The 22,084-nt window shown below is 35.7% G+C and overlaps 2 protein-coding genes across 2 annotated transcripts in view; one reads left to right on the top strand and one right to left on the bottom strand.

Moving 5' to 3' along the window:
- The window catches only part of CCDC146 (coiled-coil domain containing 146), a 59,478-nt gene that overhangs the window by 33,534 nt on the left and 3,860 nt on the right, over positions 1 to 22,084 (bottom strand). Inside the window, exon 3 of the mRNA XM_066550881.1 lies at positions 2,772 to 2,854. Coding sequence (XP_066406978.1) covers positions 2,772 to 2,854 — 83 coding nt within the window. The remainder of the gene's footprint in view (positions 1 to 2,771; positions 2,855 to 22,084) is intronic.
- Positions 13,044 to 19,635, top strand: FGL2 (fibrinogen like 2). The gene is given in 3 exon segments (XM_066550085.1): positions 13,044 to 13,134; positions 13,137 to 13,781; positions 16,518 to 19,635. Coding segments are annotated over 3 exon segments (1,443 nt in total). The 3' UTR covers positions 17,225 to 19,635.

Raw genomic sequence — 22,084 nt, 5'->3', positions numbered from 1 at the left:
TTGGTTGTAGTACTATGCAATTTAAAACACAATTATTTCAAACATATACACTTTACATACAGTTACATAAACATGTAAGTGAATTCATAAAAACAAAGTTTTGAGTATTAATTCTTTCAAGATAATAAAAAAAAAGGAAAACAGAAACAAGAATTAAGTGTTGAATCTAGATTTTGCTCTCTACAGATGCCAACAGTATTTTTTCATGTGTTGATTTGAATTTAATTAAAGACAATGAAGAATTAACTGCACATCTACACAATATACACATACAGAATCCCATGACTGCAAAAGTAAGGTTGTGCAGTCTGATGCGGCAGCTTTTGAATTTGTGAAATAATTAGTAATTTAGCAGAGGCTTAAGAAAACAAGATTCCCAATCTGCTGATGAATCCTCTTTATTATCTATCTTCCAGTTTGGTTAACAGAATATTCATACTAGGTCCCTAAATTGAGATAATATAAATAAAATCTACAATTAGGCCACATATTTGAGTGACTAAAAAGGTTTTCAAGGGCCAAATACAAGATCAGATACTTCAACTTTAGATGCAGCCTTACTACAAAGTAGATGGGTGAGACAGCACCACAATGGGATGACAGCCTCTTCTCAGCAAACATAAATTCAAAACCACTTAAGACTTTAAAGAAAAGTATCATAGATGTTATCTGCCAGGTGACATCTTTCAGCTTTTAGAAATGCCAAATTGTGCCAAACTGAAAGCAAGAAAAAAATTTGCCACTAAACAGAGGACTGCACTTATCACTTATAGCTCTTTGTGCATTGGCAACAGCCTTGGAAATTACCTGCACACAGAATAATTGCATTCATGATATTAGACAAATTTGTATTGTGTGTCAGAGAGATCAGCTGCAATAGTTTGGCACAGCTGTCAAAGGGAACTGTGCTGCTCAAGATATATAAGGCTTTCTCCTTGAGATTTTTATATGGTAATAAAGGAAAGAAAAAACCACATAGAGCTTGAAAACCTCATCCTGTGTCATTTGTCTTAACATGGCATTGCAACAACACTAGGACAGGTGGGCATTAATTAAGAAAGGGATTGAATTTAACTGTAATATGTGAAAAAATAAGTTATTGATCCACAGAACTGTACAGCACATGTTAGGATGAAGAACTAACAATTTAAAAGCAGTATTGATCCTGTGAAGGGTTCTTTGCAGGAAGAGAATATACACACATACTGCACTTACCACCAGGACAATCCTTACAGCTGATGGAGAAAACCAGACCCTTGCAGGTGTCTGAATAAGGAGGAAGTGTGTGGTCCCTATTTCTTTCTATAGTGTTAAGGGACCCTTGGAACCTTGTTCAGATAAGCATGTCTACTGATGTTAACATATGGACAACTGAATCCTAGTTTTGATGCCTGAATCCCACTTTTGATATCCTTAAAATATACTGGAGATCATAATCTATTTTTGGTAATCGATTTCCCTTGCTTTCTTTTAGCACTAGGAGAAATCTATCTGTGAGAATTAGTGCTTGCTCACACATTGGTGCTCTGCTGTGACACACAACTACATCCAATACAGAATGGGGCATCATGATCTCTGATCCACTTTCTTACAGAAGCATGGCCATTTCATACTCCTGTAAGAATGATGGAAAGAATGAGAGATGTAATCTGCCATCTAACATTTTCATGCTTTTGATACCTTCTGTTAAGGGTAAGTTTTAAGTGTGACAGAAAGGACAGCTGAGTGCTGTTTACACTCAGGCCCTATTCCACTTTTTATACTCACAAAGGGATTGCCTTCACATAATGTCCCATAAAAAAGAATACTGTATAAATACATAAAAGCACATAGGAATATGTTTGCATTTTTCCAATGAAAGACTGGTTTTAAACTAACCCTGGCTGAAAATCAACTAATTAGCAGCTACTGGTTTCTGCTTGAGCTCAGTGAACACCAGTGTGGTAGAAACTCTATCGATTAATCCAAACACCACAAAATATGTTCAGATCTGAGCAGTTAGGAAAGTCTTCTTGTATTTTCTAGGAACCTGAACAACACTGAAGTGCTGTTTTTAACTCTGCTTCTCAGAAAGATTTGCTATCTATTTCAGTAATCTGAAATAAATTCACGTGATGCTTCACAGAGTCAGAACCATATGCAAACTCTCCATTTTATTAAGACAAAACCAGAAGACTCAGCTATCCTCAAGAAAAACTTTTACTTAAGTATTTTGAGAACCCTTTTTCAAATTACTTTACTTTACTTTGCACTTGTTGCTATTGAGACTGCCAGGAGGCACAGCAAATCCCAGCATCATCCAAATAAGGGGCTATAACCTGAATTAGTTGTAGGATACTTAAATTAGGCTTTAGCTTTAATGACAGAATTGCCATAAAGTTTTTAATTTGGACTGTCAGTGAAAGTGGGATAAAATATTGTCAATACAGTGGATATTATGGTATGCATTACAAGAATGTAACAGGAATATCATGATGCTGATTTTACTGATAATTACAGGTATGCTGTCTGTTACAGTCTGTACATCCATTCCCAATATTATTATGTTTGTATTAGAAACAAAGATGTGTTTCAAACAAGTATTTAAGTATCCCAAATTAACTTGAAAGTTCCTATTAAATAATAGGGGTTTTCAACTTTGTGTTCTGGCTTCCTGTTTATGAACTATAACTCTAAGAAAGCCCTAAATGATTATTAGGCTTCAGCACGAGCAGAAAGTACTTTAAAAACAAATTCTTTGGCTACTGAAAGTCTAAAAAGGAATATTATACCTTATCACAGCCTCATGCAGCAGAGTGTACTGTTCCTTCAGCTCAGCTACTCTGATGTCTGTGATTTTTCCAGCAGAAAATAGCTATGGAAGGCAAACAGACAGTTATGAAATTTCCTAAGCACTAATACTTTCATTTTGCTGCAACTTTTTATAACTGTAATTGGCAGCCTTTCAGTTTATACAGACTTTGGTAACATAACAAAAATTAATACACCACCAAATCAAATAAACAGACAAAAAATGATTATTTTCATAAAAATTCAAGACATAAACATAAGAACATAAAGAATGTTTCTATCACAACTGCAGGGCTACCTGGACTGTACCATTTCTTCTCTGACTTTCTGTCTGTATTAATATTTCATGGTAATTCTGTCTTGACTTTGAACTCAGGCTCTAAGTAACTTTTCATTGCTTAACTGGTTCAGTTTTGGTATAAACCCACTGGCCCACACAGGCAAAACTGAGGTTTAAAGTGTCTCTGCTGGCAATAGGGTTGTAAAAAAATATAGGAGCTAGGCTAAAGCTGGATTATCCCCAGGCAATAGAACACATTGACTTACATGCCTGTGCAGATCTTTAGCAAACACCAAGATCAAACAGGTCTTAAATACCTCCAGAGATAGTGAATCAAACTCTTCTTTGAGCAGTCTGTACCAACACTTGACCACACTTTCAGTGAAAAAATGTTTCCTAATATCCAATTTAAACTCCCCTGGTGCAACTTGAGGCCATTTCCTTCTGCTCTATCATTTGTTACCTAGGAGAAGACACTGATCTCATGGCTACACCTCCTTTCAGGTAATGTAGAGAACAGTAAGGGGCTCTGAGGCCCCTTTCCTCCAGGCTGAACACCCCCAGCTCCCTCAGCCACTCCTCATCAGACTTGTGCTCCAGACCCTTCCCCAGCTCTGCTGCCCTTCTCTGGACTCCCTCCAGCACCTCAATGCCCTTCTTGTAGTGAGGGGCTCAAAATTGAGCATGGGATTTGAGCTGTGGCCTCACCAGTGCTGAGTGCAGCAGGACAATCATTGCCCTGGTCCTGCTGGCCACACTATTCCTGGGTGATATTGCTTTAGAAAACCTTTCTCCCCCTCCTTTGGTCACAAGTAAGGAGAACCAGTTTAAATCCAATTAAAAAATGTAAGCTGATCCACCTCTATAAAAGTCCATGGCTACCCTGGTGGGGCAGCAAGTCAAACCTGCAGCTTCTATGGGACCCTGCCAAGAAATGTGATTATGCAGATCTCCTGAAATAAGAAGTGAAATTACTGCAGCACCAAGAAAATACTACCAGTTATAATTCAACCTTCAGAATATTCAGAGGAAACCATTTAGAACTAATCCTCTGGCCAAGAAGCAGAATATATGTCAATATGTCAAAGGAAGTATATATGTTCTTGATAATTGTTCAAGTTTTTTTGAAGATTTGTTTCAAAATATTTCATTGTAGCAAAGACAATCTTTGCTCCCTGAGACCCCAAGAATAGAAGGTCTGCCTTTCATTTGTTTGCATGAAATTAAAGATAAGCAGCTCTCAAATATTTATTTTGGCATTCTGTAGGATCAAAGATACTGTTCACTTAAGTTCAAAATACTATCTAGGTCTTCTGTGAGAAAGAAAATATTTCCGTTTCTCAACCCATTCATTTCTTAGCCTCACACATAGATATAGTTGCCCTGTTTGTGTGGGATGTTACCAATGTGCTTTCTCCACACTCCTCTGATCTGCACCTGTGAATTACAGGTTGTTTTACTGCTTAGGTTCTCACTGCAGATCTACACCATGTTTGACAATGCTTCCACAGAAATAAACCTGCTTGTCCTGGAGGCTGTGTCTTCTTCTTTATGTCCATAGACTTCTTACAGATTTCACACCTCATTTCTCAGTTCAGTTCAGAGCTAAGAGTTCTATATCAAGAAGGTTGGTCCTATGCAGTGTGTAGCATGGAGGGCTACACAGGACAGGCTGCATGGATGGCATACCAGCATGTCAAAGGCAGTGGTCTCACTTTCCTGGAAAGTTTCATTACCAGATAGTTCCCATTACCACAGTGTTTTTGGGAGAGCCATCAAAGAGACAGGACTGGACTACCCTGGTCCCAGGATTTGTTATTAAAGTTGGTATACCATTTTCTCCAAGATTCTTGGGAGGGCAGAAGGGAAAGAGGCAACTGTTTGAGGGGAAGAAATAGTTTGTGGAAGAAGAGAGCAAACGTGATCCTACTCTAGAAAAATTGAATTCATTGTGATGATAAAACCAGACAAGAGATGATGCCCCTGATGTAAAGATATATAATTCTTTCAAGGTGGCATGTCTCACATTAATGCTAAAATAACCAAGAGTATTTATGCACTCACAGTTCATTTTATTGCTTGGAAGCTCTCACATTGTTGGGGTAGGTGAAATGCAGGTCTCCTCAGTGTAACTATTTACATTGCTACACTGAAAGGTAAAAGAGTGAGTGAGAAGATGGAGAAGTGAGAAAAAAAAGGGCTTCTAAATGGCAATTGAGGATCACTTTTTTTTTCAGTCCTGTGTTAACCATAATGCCCTTGTAAGAACTGAGGTAGTTTTATTATACTGGTGATCTCAGATCTGGAGTCTGGAATATAGTTGGATAAATATTCTTGACTTGTTGAGTCTTCCAGTCCCATTCCATGTCAGCTGTACTTAACTGTATATTGCTTTTCTCAGATTTTCTTTCTCATTTTATAACGTACTGAGACACCATACGTTTTCAAACACACTCAACACTGATAAATCATCTGGATAAACCAGAATAAATTTTCCTTATCTAAATGCAGAATTACTGGAAAGCTGGATGAAGATTTGTCTTTTAACAAATGGTTGCCTGGCAACTTTCTGCTTTCCATTTCCCCATGCTCCCATAAATGCAATTACATGGAATTATGTGTCTTATTACTGGATTTACTTGAATCTTTTTCTTTTAATGCAAAATTCCTGTTATGTTTATTTTACCATATTAAGTTACCCTTAAACTGCTCTTGTGATTTTCTAACTGTTACAATTTTTTATATTGCTATGTGATTTGAAGTCTGGCTTTTCTACCAGAAAAACAAAACAAAACAAAATCTAACAAATCAAAACCAAACCCAAATCCAAGTTCCAAAGCAATTTTTTTTTCCCTTCAATCAGTGAAAAGTCCCAAAGTGCTGGACAATTCTATCCTATTACAAAAAAATGTGGAGGAAAATTTTGCAGAAAAGGTGAAAAGCAAGGACATCTCCCTAATATTTTTCTAGCAGAAAAAGGTAGATATTCTGTCTCTGAGCAGTACTCATTTAAATATAGGAGTCCATAAGAAAAACAGAACATACTTATGCTCAAATAGCTGTTATGTACAAATGAAAAACTTTTCTCTCTACAAGTTCATACTCACTTGCTACCAACAGTTCCCCACCAGACCTGTCTTCAAAATCTCTTGATGAAAATTCCAAGAAAAAGTGAGCACTATGTGAGGTTATGCACTATCTGAGGTACCTCTTTTATATCCTTCCAGCTTGACTTCAGGCACACGAGCCCCTGGATCTAAGACCACAGTAGTTTCTCTAAGCTTGGAAGGTGGATAGAAAAATTTGTAAGAAAGAGAATATATCAGAATAGGAATGGGAATTAAAACCACAGAAGGGAGAGGACCCACCTGATAAATGAGGTACTCATCCATGAGAGCAAACCTAGTGAAATCTGGCCCTAACTTGATCAACATCTCCTCACTCTGCATTAAGTGCAGTGGGCATTCTCCATTTTATCAGATTATATTCAATTCTTTCTGACAGTCAGCTCAAAACAATGCAGCAAGGAACTCATCTGAAATTCCAAAACAAGTTTTCTCTAACTCAAATAAGAACTCTAGGCACATTTTCCATTTCAAATTTCAAGGCTCTTAAAGTTCTTTTGGGACTCTCCAGAAATGAACAAAATTCAGCCAAATATTAAACATAAATAGATGCTGGAATCTGAATATTGGTCTAACTCTTCACAGTTTTTTGATAAATAAAGCACACAAAAAAAGCACAGAAGATAAACAGTCACCACGAAGAAATTACCACTTAACATCAATTACCCACAATCATTATTAAAGTGAAGCACTTGAGGCTTCTTAGGAAATACTCAATTTCAGCCTAGGATCCCTGCATTTTGGAGAAATGATGTAGCTAACACGTGTTTCAAATTAAGCTTGCAGTTACTGCCAAACAACTAAAATGTATCCTAAGTTCAAATGGAATAATAACACTTTTCCTTCCTTCATGCTAAATTGTAGGTTTTGTAACTGTAACAAGACATTGTGACTACACTTAGTGTAATTTTAACACAGAATTTCCAACAGTTAAAATTTTGAAATAGCAAATTTCACTTGCTATTTCAAAAATCTGAAATATTTCATCAAGCAACTCTTTTGCCTCCTAATAGAACACTAGAGAAAAATATGAAGGGATTAATATATTTTATAGTTTGTGTACACTCATGATTTCAGTGTAGTATTAGCCCCTTGGCATATGGCTCTTCTGTCCAGTCTGTTCTGTCAGGTTTGGAATTTTCCTTCTGTGCTGTTTATTTGAAGATCTTTTCTTACCTCTTTCATATACTATTTAAAGGTTAAACATTAAGCAAAGAGAAAGGGTAAGTTCTCCTCTTTAAACAGAGAGCTCTGCCTGCTCTGTCAAAATCCTCATGAAGCCACACAGTTTGGACACAGCACATGGCTCAGGTGTGCCCTATTTGGGGGAGGAGGCAACACCACCTTCACAGGGATTGTTTCAACATTGTAGCAGGGCAACAGGTACAAGCACACTGAACCCATGCTATGACTCCTGCATTTCTGTCCATATTGCTGGATACCAGTCTCCACAGAATCACAGGGCTAGGGATATCTGCAGGTGTTGGGCTTGCCTGTGCCTGGTACACCCAAATTATCTGGGCAAAATCTTGGACCCATGACAACGCACTAAGGGAACTGAAGATTCCTCCTTAAGTTTAGCCCACTGCTCAGAGCAAGTTCAAAACTTCTCACTAATTCTAAAGATCATGTCCTGGCTACTTCAAGATGAAGCACCCAAAAATGAAGGAAAAACAATTAAAAGGTTGTGTTTGGAACCTCTCTGGCAATCTTTAAAAATGCCAAACAACACAAGGAAATATAACCTGTACACTTTTTATTCAGTCATTGTGCATTTTTCAATTAATCTCAAATATTCATACACATATGGAAGATTAACACTTACAAAATTATAATTTCTCTACTCAACAACATTTCAGGCTTCAGCACATATTTCAAAGTATTTTAAAACAAGAAGATAATAGTCACTAATTTAAGACTTTAAATAGTTTGCAATAAATTGTAGTTATTGGTATGCAATTCTGCATTCCATTTTGGAGATTGGGAAATATTGAAAGCACACACAGAAATAGCTATACTGCAGATATAGACAATAGAAAGTAAAGGAAAGTGCACTGATGGTTTTAAATAGATACTGTAAGTGGAGTTTAAAAATAAGATGTCATCCCTCTCACCTGGAACTTCATACATTCAGAATAATTACATACTTCAGAATAATTATGGGAAGTCCATATAAAAAGCCTATTTATTAGCTTTTCAAGTAGAAAAATATTTGTCACTGAATTTCCTAAACATTTAATTTAGGTGACAAACAACAACACTTGAAGCCATGAGGTTATTGGTTGCAAAAATGTAGTCAGGTGGGAGTAATGGCATACACACAAATCATAAATACACTTATGTACAGTAGATACACTGTACTGCCTTACACTGAACTTCTACAATTTTACTTTTTTAATTACAGATGGATGAACCAGGCATCTTTTAATGAAAAATAAACTGCTGAAGAGCCTCCTAAAACTAACAAATAATGACTAGGAAAAATAATATCCCAAATTCTTTCCCAAGGCATAGTTCATAACCGTAGTTTTGTTGCCCAGTTCATGGGAAAAAACAATCCCTAATGGAAGATATAAACATCAGCCACAATCAAGATGGTACAGTGGCTGAGACTATGCTGCTGGCCAAGTGAGGCTTGCAGGGCTCAGAAAAGAGGGCATAGGAGACTGGTAAGACAGGCATTTCAGGAAAGGACACAGCTTTCCTGCTGTCATCAAATTTCCTTTGGCTACAAATCAGGATAGCAAGTAACCAGCACAGTCTTACACTTGCTGCTTTTCTTGGAGCAGGTTTGCTGGAATCAGAAAGGAATTTTTCTGAAAACACAAAGGAGGGAGAGGCTTTTGTATTTGGTACAATATCACTCTGAAAGTGCATTTGAGTTTATTCTCTTTGTATATTGAACTAACTACAGCATCTTCCATGGCTACAGATAAAGGAAATAGTCAGCAGTAAAACTAGAGATTTTGAGCTGGCAAATCAGATGTCATGGGAGAAATAGAATTAATAAGAACACAGTTTTGTAGACCTCCTTCTTTACAAATATGGTCCTCACCTTAACAGAAGGAGTGATTTTCTTTGACCATATGAATTTTATGATGTGCATTATATTTACAGTTCTGATATAAATATCATATCCACGGCTTACATGGTCTGTCAGTGTGCCTTTCTGCCTGCTGCCAGAATTTATAAATAAAGCAATGAACAATTTAAGCAGGTAGGAAAGCCATGCAGCCACTACTTCTATGTAATCTGTATCTGAACAAGAATATTTAATATATCAAATGGAATAGGACTGCCTTTTCTTTTGTGTTCTGGTGTGTTCTTACAGACACATGAGGAAGTTGAATAGGTAGTCCCACAATCCAGTGGACAGCATAAGGATTGCTTGCATGAAGAATGACTACTGAGTTAAAAAAAAACAACTTAGCTAATCAGAAAGAATCCTAAATCAGAATTTGTTTCTAGTATGGAATTTTGGTATGCATTCCACATTGTGGAAAAACCTGAAAATTAATCTAATTACTTGTCATTCTGTTTCTCAGTCAAAATATATCACAGAATCGCTGAAGTCTACAAAAACATCAGAAATATTACTGCAGCAGTTGAATCTCAGCACATTCCATCTCTGCCACCAAAATGGTTTGTATGAATGAGTCCCAATGTACTTCAGGTTTGTACATACTAATCATTTAAGCTGCTTAAAAAAAACCTGGATATTTTGCAGCAATTCTCCTGCAGGAGATGTTGACTCCCAGAACAAAGCAAGAAATCAAACAGATGCCAAGCTGTTGTGTTTTAAATTGCCATAGTCAGTAGTTAAATTAACATCTGCCTACAGTCATACCTTTGTTGTTTTCTGCTTGACCTACATTCCATTATCTGCCAGAAAAAGAAAAAAACCTTATTCTAAAAATTCATGGGAAATGGTTCATGCTGGTTTTGATAAACTTTGGATAAACAATCTCAGACAAGTCTAATAAAATGAAATATATCACTTCTTTAACCTTGCAATCACTGGGAAGTTCTGTGAACAGCATTAAAAACTTCAGTAGAATTTCAGAGTATCTTGAGCTGTCAGTTATTTTCTTTGTCTTGAGGAAGATGTCTGTACGATAAAGATATCTCTTCAGTCCACAGGAAAAAAATAGATTCCTAAAACGTAGACTAAAAGAGATTAAAAGTGAAAAGAAAATTAGCTTTAAGTAAAAAGCAAAAACCTTAGCAGAAAAGACTCAGTTACAGTCATCAGCTGTTATTCAGTTAGATCTTTTCACAGTTGAAATAGATTGACTTTTGGGGTTTGCGATTGCTTAACTTATTTAAAGTTTTTTGTATTATGCAGAACACTCTAGATCTAGAGAGACCCCATCTGGGAAGAAACTTTTTAATAAACAAACAGCAAGTCTTAGTTTAAATCTGGTCCAATATTTCTGCCATTAGTTACACTGCATCAGTTTAAGACTACTCAGTGTCCTTCTTCCTCTTTGCTGAAAAACTCAGATTTGAAACTTTGCTTCATTTATTCCAAGAAGGATAGGAGACATGAAACATGAAAAAGGCTATGTCATACTATTTTGGGTTCCTGAAGAAAGAAAAGAGATGTGACAGATTGGTGGGAATGGACACTCCCTGACAGAACAGGAAGTCACTACTCAATTACAAGGGTGCTCCAGGTAGGAGAAGCAGAGAGACTGGAGGAGAAATGGATCTTCTGGACTCCAGGCAGACTGGTGACAGCTTAGGAGGAGAACATCACACCAAGAATGAAATCAGGAGGATAATAGAGCAACTCAAGATTACTGAAGTATCATCCAAAGGAGGAAGTAAATATCCCAAAAGGAAGATGTATATGGGACTAAGGAATAGATGTCTCAGGACAGAGATATCTGAAAAGCTCAGATTCTTCACCTTACTGTCTGAACTTTCATTTTACATTCAGTATGGGCAAAAAATTCTGCCCTTCTAGATGTTACAAAGTTCTAAAGATAGTTTAGGCTTTCAATGTAGTACAGCAATCACAAATTACAACAATATTTGTTATACATTTAAATATTTCAAGGCAAATAATAGAATGTGGTCTATCAAGGATAATTATTATTCATTTTACAGATACAGAATAGTTTTTCCAGTACAAAGTCACAAGGCAGATAGCAGACTTAACTGTAAACTGAACAAACAAGAGTGTGGGGGGGAATGTGGCTTCCCAAATAACAAGGATTTAAGAATTCTATTCTATTTCTAAAGCCCCTCCAAAGAGGCTGGTACAGCTTTTCTCCATTTGACAGTAGCAACCATACACAAGAACAAGGCTTCAGAAACACCTGATTTTCGACTGATACAATGAAAAATTAGCATCAAATCAAAAATTTAAAAATTTTAATTGCAAATTAAAATCATACATTTTATCTTATACAAACATTTCAGTTTTGATAAAACCAAAGTGATGTCAGTATCTTACACCTGAATGGCAGCGAGTGGCTTTTACCTCATTGCTGGGGAACTATTAAGATCTGACAGGGGTAGATACAGTTTTGTCACATAACTAAAAGCATCATGGCAGGTTCTGGGATGCTCATTTAGAATACAAGAAAGATACATTCAAAACCCATCTCATAGGAAAGTGCCTCAACTTTTGTGCTATGCAGGAATCTGAAGGAATTGTTGCAGGGGTTAAACAAGTAGGGTTTTTTACCAAGCCTCCCTCCTGTACTATCAATATAAGCATGTGGTGTGAATAATAGCTAGTAACGTTACAGAGATCATGAACTTGTGGATTATAAGTGTGACTAATGTCTGCTTAATGTTTAATCTGTGTTATGAGTAATTTCAAATAGTGTTTAGGGAAAGAAAGGGTTCAGGTTGCACTAATTAAACAAGAACTGGTGTAAACACCCTATACTTATGCAAGTTATTTGACTCTTGACTGAGCTGTGAATGCATAAAGGCATATCCATGTAGCCTTGTTTTGAGGTACAAGGAAAATTACACAGATCATTAAAACTGTACAGGTATCACATGAGAATGGCAAAGGTGGCTGTAGAATGCAAACAGCAATTGTCACCTGGAGAAATATTTCATTTGGAGCAATCAGTCACGTAAAGTATATGATTAACTCTGAAAGTTGATATGAGGCACAATAAAAAGAAGAGCAATACCTCAAATAGAAGAGAGTTCCTCCCTAGGTCTCTGCCTCACTGTAGATTTAAAATTTGGGACATTAAACAGAACATCAGGATTTTCTTTGGGTTTCCTGTACAATTAGTGTAACAAGTAGTTTCCCCTTTGATGCATCAGATCCTATCTTAAGTTCACTTCCCTTCATTTAAAAGGCTCAATAAGAAGTACCCCAAATTAGATAATAGTGAATTTTAACTGTGATGTGCCATAGAGATTATGAATATTCCAGATAACTATTTTAAGGTGGGCTAGGTGAAATAGTAAGAAGAAAGTGGTGTTCATCCTCCTGAAATTGTGACTCTATTCTGAAAAATGTTTGGAACCAAAACTACACCTGTGTTTCAACATGTTTGGGGTTTTAAATAATTTATATGAATATATCTATTAAGTTTAAAAAATAAGGAAAAGGGGACTAACTGTCAGTAAAGCTATTGCTGTGATAAACTTCAAACTGGGAAAAAGGCTGGTTTTCACTTTCCCTACCTGCTTTTTTTCCAAAAAAAGAAAATCCATGTACAACAAGGAATTAAATTAAACTGCATAATTTACCAGCACACATGCATTTCATCATCTGGCTTACATACACTAGCTCTGAGTCAGAAATATTCACTGAAATGTGCTACTCTTGCAAGCACTACCTAACTTTGCTCTGCTATTAATCACTCGTGATGCAAGCACTCCCACCCATTTCTGAGAACAGTGTAGGCTGTCTGATAACTCACAGGCTTCGAGCTGCCCTTATAAAGTTGTTCCACTTCTGCTACTTCCTCATACTGCTAGTTTCTCGATGAAGATGAAGCTCCTCATTTACATAGTCGTGCTGAAGTCAACTCTCCTTGCTTTGACAAATGTTTTTGCAGTTATTTTAGAAGAAGAAGAGAATGCTAAAGAAGCAAAACTTACTGAGACTTGTCCCATAAAGCTCAAAACTAATCGGAAATGTGATGAAGGAGAGGATTGTCCTTATCAGATAACTTTGCCTCCGATGACCATCCAGATACCCAAAGAATTCAAACTGCTTGAGAAGACTCTCAAAGAAGTACAGACCCTTAAAGAATCAGTAAACAAGCTGAAAAAATGCTGCCAAGATTGCAAGCTGCAAGCAGATGACAACCAGGAAAGAGACAGAAGTAATGAATTCCTGCTACCCAACACTGCAGAAAACAGCGAAAGCCAAGATAACAGAGTACAGGAACTGCAAAGCAAAGTTAACAGAATGGCAACCAGCTTAAAAAATGCAAAAAGCCAGATTCAGACACTGCAGGGTCGTTTAGAGAAGCTGAGCCTCATAAACATGAACAATGTGGAACATTATGTTGACAGCAAAGTTGCAAATTTGACATTTGCTGTGAACAACCTGGATAACAAATGTTCTTCTAAGTGCCCAGCAATGCAAGCAAAACCTGGTATGTAATTTGTTAATTCTTACTGCTGTATAAGCTTTCAGTGCATTTCCCTAGTGTTAGGGAAACAATTTAAAATATATTTTACCCAAATAGCTGTGTTATTAAGTTGACAAGTATCGGCTGTTTAAGTGTTTATTTATACTCCTGTAAAACATTTCAGCGGCCACTAGAGGGTTACTGAGAGCTGCAGGTGTTCAGTCCCTCCCAGGATTGGACTTCATTTAGGGATTAGTAACATTAAATTTTAAAGGACAATTTTTTGCAATTTAATAAATAAACATGAAAAATTAACTTTATTTTACACCATAATACCCTTCATTAGAGATATAAAACATCAGTGGCCTACAAACATTTTCTCCTTGGATGAAAAGGGTTAAATTTTCTCTAGGTGTTTCTTAGAAAACTGCCTTTTATTTTTTCTCACTGCAAAACTGCAGATACTCTGAAAAGGGGTGCCAGGCATCATCAATCATCAAGTGAATCTAGCAAAATGCTTCATTTTTAATGGATAATAATTTTCTTATCACAGCAAACATCTGAAAGGCTCAGCTAAAAAAAAGCTTACTAACAGCAATTCTCGACTGGGTAACATATGTATCATCATTTTAACACTAAACCCTTTGCTTAAATTTAATATATAACCAGCATAAAAGAGAAAACAGCTGTTATCACTGAAAAAATCCACTTTTTTCTTTTACCATTTAATTCTCATAATAAAGGCATAGAACCAGTGCTCTCTTCCTAATATTTGTTGTTATTTAAGTCAAGATTGAGGGGTTTTCTTAAAGTTATAAAGTTTTTATATTACATATAGGAATCCTTGAAAATAAGAAATGCTCCCTAGATTGTCAGTGTATTCTACCACTTAGATATCAAACATAAGAAGATAAAGCTCTTGAGAGACAAAACAGAGAAAGAGCAGGCTGCATTCTAATCTTTAGGTCTCTTGCTTAGCATCCAAGCTTAAAAAATAATTGTCCTTCTATCTACACACATTGGAAATGGATCTGCAAGTGTACCGTGTATGTACAGCTGAAATTCTTGAAAGTGTTCTTCTTTGAAAAGAGGAAATAAGTAATAATAAAGGTAATGCTCTTACTATATTAGTAATCAAATCAGATAAAAATCACTACAAATAAATTATGTTCATTCAGATACCAAACATTCACAAAAATAATGAGTAATTTTTGTTATATTAATAATGAGTAATAAATCACTTTCAAGTACAGTACTTCAAAACAGACTAAATAACAGACTAAATTAGTTTTTCATATTCCTCACATTTACTGAATTGCTGGATAGTGTTCAGGACACATGATCATGGAGATATTCCTTATATTTTACAATAACATGCTAAAAGCATTCGTAGCAGCAATATATTCATTATGAAAGCTAGCAAGGAAAACAACTTTTTCCTATTCAGGAGCCATTCCTGCATCCACTGAAAGTAATAGTAAACCTTTATTTAAATAGGAGTTGAATTGGATTATAGAAGCATTTTATCTGAAATGTATATTCTCTGTTAATAACTGCTCTGAACTTTAGTCCAGCAAAGATTTTGCACAAAGCTCAGTGAAATAAATGAGAATTTATTGTGGATTTAGATTTGCTTTAAAGCTTTTGACGCCTATACTTTGTGGTTTCATAAATGTCCAGTTTTCTGGCAAACAAGAAGTCCTGAGTCTTGCTCCCTGCTGCAGCCTGAGATCACTCCTCCCTTTCAAGAAGCAGTTTGTTTAAATTTTCTAGGAAAAAATTACAACAGAATCTGAACATGAAAACACCCATACATTCAAATCTGCAATAGGAATGAACATTATAGTTTTGACTCTTAACTGAGAACTTCTGAGAGCTCTCCATATCTCTTAAGAATATGGAATTCTAATACCATGCTGTTGAACAGAATGAAATAAATGGATGACATTGTGGATCAAAAATGGATTTTCACTCTGGGGAAAAAACCTGGGGGTATTTTTCTTCTGAATAAAACACATCACCTATTGGTGAGAAAAAGGCACTGTTAACAGTAGATGCTAACATTCTTCCTTTCTGTAAACCCAGCAATGCCACATACACAGGAAAGCACCATCACCTTCATCTTCCTAGGACTCACACAATTACAACAGATGCAACAATTTTATTACTTTTTTCCTGCTTCCTAAAGTACAGTCAACATTAACACACAAAGCATTCCTAGTGATGTTATGTTCTCTATCAAATGATGTTTATTTAACAATGGCCATGTTAACATCATTCCCATATGGACAAAGCTCTTTCTCTGACATATTGCCAGATGGAGCTGCAAATTTTAGGCAGGTTGTGAAGCTATACATTTAAATACAAAAGGCAGCATGTGTGTAAATACAAAGCATTAGAAATACGGACTGAAGAAATCAGGTTGAATTTACATGAGAAAATAAAAGGATAGAGTAGAGAAAGGGACAAAAGGAAAGCAAATAATCAAAACACCCTTGTATTAGGCTTTTTGCTTAAAAAATGTAGTTTAGCTGGGTTTTCTAGTCAGCTATCTGATGCAGAGATCCTAGGTGACATCAGTTATAAAGTAAACCTGATGGAAAAGGTGATTTTCCCTAAAACTGAAATTGTTGCAACACTATTTGTGATGTAAAAGCCTCTCCAATGCAAGTTCTGCACGTCATATCAGTCTGAGTAAAAATCTGTTATATTTTTAAATTGAAATTATGTTCATTCTAACACTACTTGTTCTTTCACCAGTTATACAAATAATGCAGAGAGACTGTGCTGACCATTACACAGCAGGGAGAAGAAGTAATGGAATCTACAGGATTAGCCCTGATCCCAGAAACGAGAGCTTTGAAGTTTACTGTGACATGCAAACACAGGGAGGCGGCTGGACAGTGCTGCAGCGGCGTCAGGATGGCAGCACTAACTTCAACAGAACCTGGAATGACTACAAACATGGCTTTGGAAACCTCAGCAGGGAGTTCTGGCTAGGCAACGACAAAATTCACCTCCTGACAAGGAGCCAGGAAATGCAACTGAGAATCGATCTGGAAGATTTCAATGGGATCAGAGAATATGCCAAATATGAGCACTTCTACGTGGCCAACGAGTACCTCAAGTACCGCCTGAGCGTGCACGGCTACAGCGGCACTGCCGGAGATGCCCTCCACTACAGCAGGCACTACAACCACGACCAAAAGTTCTTTACAACCCCAGACAAGGACAATGACAGGTATCCCTCAGGAAACTGTGGTGCCTACTACAGCTCTGGCTGGTGGTTTGACGCCTGCTTGTCAGCCAATCTCAACGGCAAGTACTACCACAAGAAGTACAAAGGTGTTCGCAATGGCATTTTCTGGGGTACGTGGCATGGTATTTCTGATGATACTCCCACTGGATACAGGCAACCCTTTAAGTCAGTAAAGATCATGATCAGACCCAAAAGTTTTGTGCAGTAATTCTACACATTTCTCTTAACTAGTTTGCATTGGATTGCACTCAAAATCGTACTTATTCAGTGTTATACTCAGAAATCAAGTATTCAGTTATGTTTGGCAAAAGATTGTTCTAGACAAAACAACATACTTCCACATAATCTTTTTAGAGATGGTTTGACCCATAAAATGTATTAAAACCAGCATTAAAATATCTGAGTAGTTATTGCTAAAACTTAACACCAGTTAGGTCTTGGTTTTGTTATGTAAATATTCTAAACATTGCTTTTGGTGCTTTTACTGACTGTGATATATCACATTTTATGATTTAAAACTTTTCTATTGTCTTCCACAAGTTGTGTCTGAATGAAGACCTACATTTTAACCTGAAAATAATTCAGAGGTAACTAATAGAAATTTGTCAATGCTTCAAAAAAAACCCCTAGTTTCTCTAAAACAGTCTTTTTCCATCATATGTCCCTCATAACTTCAAAAGTATACCACAGCAACATCAATATAATTTAGGAAAACTACTAAAAATTATTATTTTTAAGGAATTAGAAAACAGAGGGCCACATGGTTTGCCCAAAGACACACAAAAAAGGCTTTGAAGAAAACAGAAAATTAATATGATTCCTCAAATTTCATCCCTTTATCAAAGGTTTTTCAAAGTTGGTAGAAGAATTGAATAAAAGCAGAGGAAATTACTATAAAATCATAGAATCATTTAGTTTGGAAAAGACCTTTAAGATCATTGAGTCCAACTGTTAACACAGAATCGCCAAGTCCACACTAAGCCGTCTACGCATGGAGAGAGTATGTACCGAACAACAACATTCTTGCTCTTTTTGGTTCCTCCTTTCAAGCTCAAGGTCCTATTTGTCATTTGTAGGAGAAAGGAGCCATTATGTAGCTTATGGCACATTTATGCATGCAGGTAGTCAGGTAGGAGGAAGACACATCAATAAGAATCCATATTCTTTGCATTAATGCCTCTAAATACATACAAAGAGTTTCCAGTGCCATTTTGCTTTCTCCTGAGTCCTTTAGGTAAGTCAAATGTTACAAGATGCTGTTGTAGAGACTCAAGCTCTCATTCAAATAATTCTCATTCTACATATCATTAGATTCTAATGAAACTAAAAATTATAAATGTTTTGTAACATAAGAAAAGACTGTTCTCCCCTTTTTTAGACTACACATTTCGTAGCCACAGAAACATAAAAACATACTGTCAGTTCTAAGCAAAAAAGAGAATATATGATCAAAGATTTTTTCAAAAATATAAAAAATAAAAAAATGAACTTGTCAAATAGTGCAGGAATTTCATTTTAGAGATACTGCTATTAAATCCCACGTTGTAGATAGCGAGCACAAGTTTGACTGCACATATTTAGACCATGTCTCTATAAAGATAGGGACCAACATTGAGTGGAGGTGCCACTTATCTTAGCAAGAGGCTATCCTACTATCTTGCTTACACCAATCCTGAGATGCAGAAAAACTACACTAAAAATCTATGTGTTTATCAAATAAGTGCGGTCATTGTTGGCACAGCTTTTTAGATTAAGAGACATGAAAAAAAAGAATACAAGCATACATCTGACCTAATACTTTATAAATATTATCTCTACTTTTTTTAAGATTACAACAAAAGTATTATGGCTATAAGTAATGCAAATGAAGAACACTGGCAATAGCTAAATTGTAAAATATTAATATATTTTAAAGAAGTAAATACTTTGAAGGAGAGTTCAAATGTAATTTGGTTTATTATATTTCAATTTTAAAGAGCGATGAAAAGTTTTAACTGCAAGATGTATCATCTTTGCTTGAGAATATGTTTTGAAGCTATAGAATATTTATTTTGGGATAAAAAATAGTTGTCTAAACAAAACAAAAAAAAAGCAACTGGTGAAGTGTTGGTTAGAAGAGTAAATATCTAATTGCATATGATTACATTCAATCATTTTGCATGAAATGCACAATTTGTTCCTATTCATTATATGATAACTAGCTAAGTGTGACTTATGGTATCTACAGGATTCCATTTGTAAGTTGTAAGAAGAGAAACCGTCCTTTTTCAAATCTTGTTTAAAGGAAACTTTGTAAAACACAGAAATGTTAACAGAATAAGCAAATGTGACTAAAATCACCTGCAAAAGCTTTGTCTCATGACTTTAAAAACAAAAAAAAAAAAAAAAGAAAAAGAAAGTGTAATGCTGTTACAGAAATCTGATTATTATCTGCCTGGAACTGTTGTAGCTGAATCTCTGTCAATATGCACTAGTTTTTTTTACAAAGTGTAACTCTATCTCCTTGTTGCAAACATTATATGTTTTTGCTTGGTGTAATAAAATAAGAACATCCCACTGTTAAAGCTGTACTACTGTCATAGATGTACATAAGGACTATTAAAAGTTTCTCATAAACAATTTTATTGATATTCTGTAAAAATTAAAGCAGTAAGAAAACACCAATAACCAACACAGATGACTATGTCATGCCAAGAGAGTACTTGCTAGTAATGACAGTTCCTTAGAGATCTGTTTTATGACCCTTCAGCTGCCAGACAATACCAAGGGCTGAAATCTCAGGTATTTTTTGTAACTATACATATTTTGGAAGAGAGAAAAGTAATTGCCCAATGAAGAGTTTACACAACCTCTATCTTTAACATGAAACAGGAGAAGCAAAGCAATGTTTTGACCTTTCAGATCACATACAAGAATCATCAAAGCATGTGAACACAAATACAAATGCATACCCCAAATTAAATCATGCGGTTTTTTGTACAAAGTAAAAGCCCTTGATCTCTGCCTAAGGCTTAATAATTCAAAACATGTCTTTCAGTCTATGGAAAACATCTATATAACACTGGTTAGCATATGAAGACACTTGTGGTTTTAATCCTGATAACATTTAAATAGTGAATTTTAGTGGAAAAATATTACTAACAGTGGGTTTGCTAGCTAAATTCCTATGGCTTGTTTCCAAAACATAAAGGCACAAGCCCATCCATTCAGTGTGATTAGCCAAGCAGACTGTAATGTCTTGGCTTTCTACACATTGCTTAAACAAAACCAAACCAAAACTAAAAAAAAAAAAAAAAGCCCCAAACAAACCAGAGAAGAAACTCAAAGAAGGTTTGAAAGCACTGGTGCTTTTTCCTTCCCTTTTAAATGCAAATACCTGTTTCCTTAACTGTGATAATTGGGAAAGACTGCAGTCAAACTTGGAGTGAGTTGAGAACAATATGTAGTTTGACAAATTGGTGGGGAAAAAAAATTACTTTTATGTGTTTATTTGGAAAAGAACTTAAGATGGTTGCCAGTCCCTACCCAGACCCCTGTTGAAAAATTAAATCAAAATCAAACAAAAGTGCCAAATTTACCTAGCTTCTATGACTTACATGTCATGAAAAAACCAAAGCAGGAAGAATGCAACTTGAATTTTCACAGAGAAAAAAAAAAAAGAAGAGAATATAATTAAATACTGGCCTAAAAAGAAAGGGGATTTAAATATATTAAAATATTTTTAGATTTTTTGTGCTATTTTTCTTTCAGGAAAAAAGGTAAAAATGGTACACATAGGCCTGAAGACATTGACATAAGTTTTAAGGAAAAATGGCTGAGCAATACCATCTATATGTGCTGCTAGATACAAACATTTCCCATAATAAATGTATCTCTTTCATTCACTGCTTTAATTAAACTTTTATGGCATTATAGTTATTCTGCCAGAAGTTAATTTGGCTGTCGTACTCAATGGTAACCAGAAACAGAACAAAATTTTAAGATGGTATGTCAAGTCCAACCTTCACACAAGCCATGAGTACATGGAAATTATGAAAGCAGTATTATTTTTTAAGTCCTCATTCATAAGCTTTTTCTTATCTTAATTAAAGGAGTAATCCATTTGGAAAATAATAACAGGAAAAAAGAACATAAATTACCTGATTATGTTTATATAATCAAGACAAACTGGAAGTTTAATTAAGACTACATTTCAGCAGGAATAGTATGCCATCATTTAAAATTACACTGTACAAAATAATAGTTGGCTTTACACACTTTTAAGCAATTACATGGAGTGAATGATTTTTATGGAAAAGCAGGATGCACTTTGAGAAACAAAACTTCTCATACCTTTCTTCAGACAGAATACAAAAGCATCTCCACCTCACTCTCCAGTTTAACCTCCATATGCTAAATCCAAATACAAGGATTCTTTCTCATGCAGTTTTAAGGCTCTGTTCATTCAGGAGTATTTGGACACAGGTGCTTTGAATAAGTAAATCAGGAACCCCCTTTTTAATGTAACCTCATGTGTGTAACAGATGATTCTCCACCAATGAAGTTTTTACTGAATGTTTGATTGGTTCACATTGCTCTGGCTTCCTCATCACATGGTTGTGCTGACATACAATCCCAGGTAGACCCAGTTTTTAGTACAAATTTGCCTTGTCTCAAATACACATTTGAAGTGAGAAATGAGGGAGAGATAGCTTTGGAAAACAACATAGTAATATACTTGTCAAGTTTCATGAGTATCAGAAACAGCTGAGACAAGGCCAAAATGCAAGAAGATGTTACAGTTAAAGGTTATTCCTTCCCCTAGCCTCACTAGAGCTCTAGTTCCTCTGTATGGTATGAAATCTGCACACTTCACTTCATAACAACATAAAAAAACCAAGACATCATAAAAATTTTCAAACAGGCTTTTCAGAAATGAACAGAAATACCATCTGCTTTGTGATAGTTCAAACACACCCAACCACTTCCTGGCCTAGTCTCCTCTCAGTATCACCTGCAAATGGTAAAAAGAACCTCTCTGTAGAATGAGCATGTTATACCAGCTCTGTTCCCATTCCTGCTGTTTGAA

Source organism: Molothrus aeneus, chromosome 5 (assembly GCF_037042795.1).
Source record: "Molothrus aeneus isolate 106 chromosome 5, BPBGC_Maene_1.0, whole genome shotgun sequence".
In the NCBI taxonomy this organism is placed as follows: domain Eukaryota; kingdom Metazoa; phylum Chordata; class Aves; order Passeriformes; family Icteridae; genus Molothrus; species Molothrus aeneus.
The sequence above is the reverse complement of the archived record's forward strand: the minus strand, read 5'-3'. Positions and strand labels throughout refer to the sequence as shown.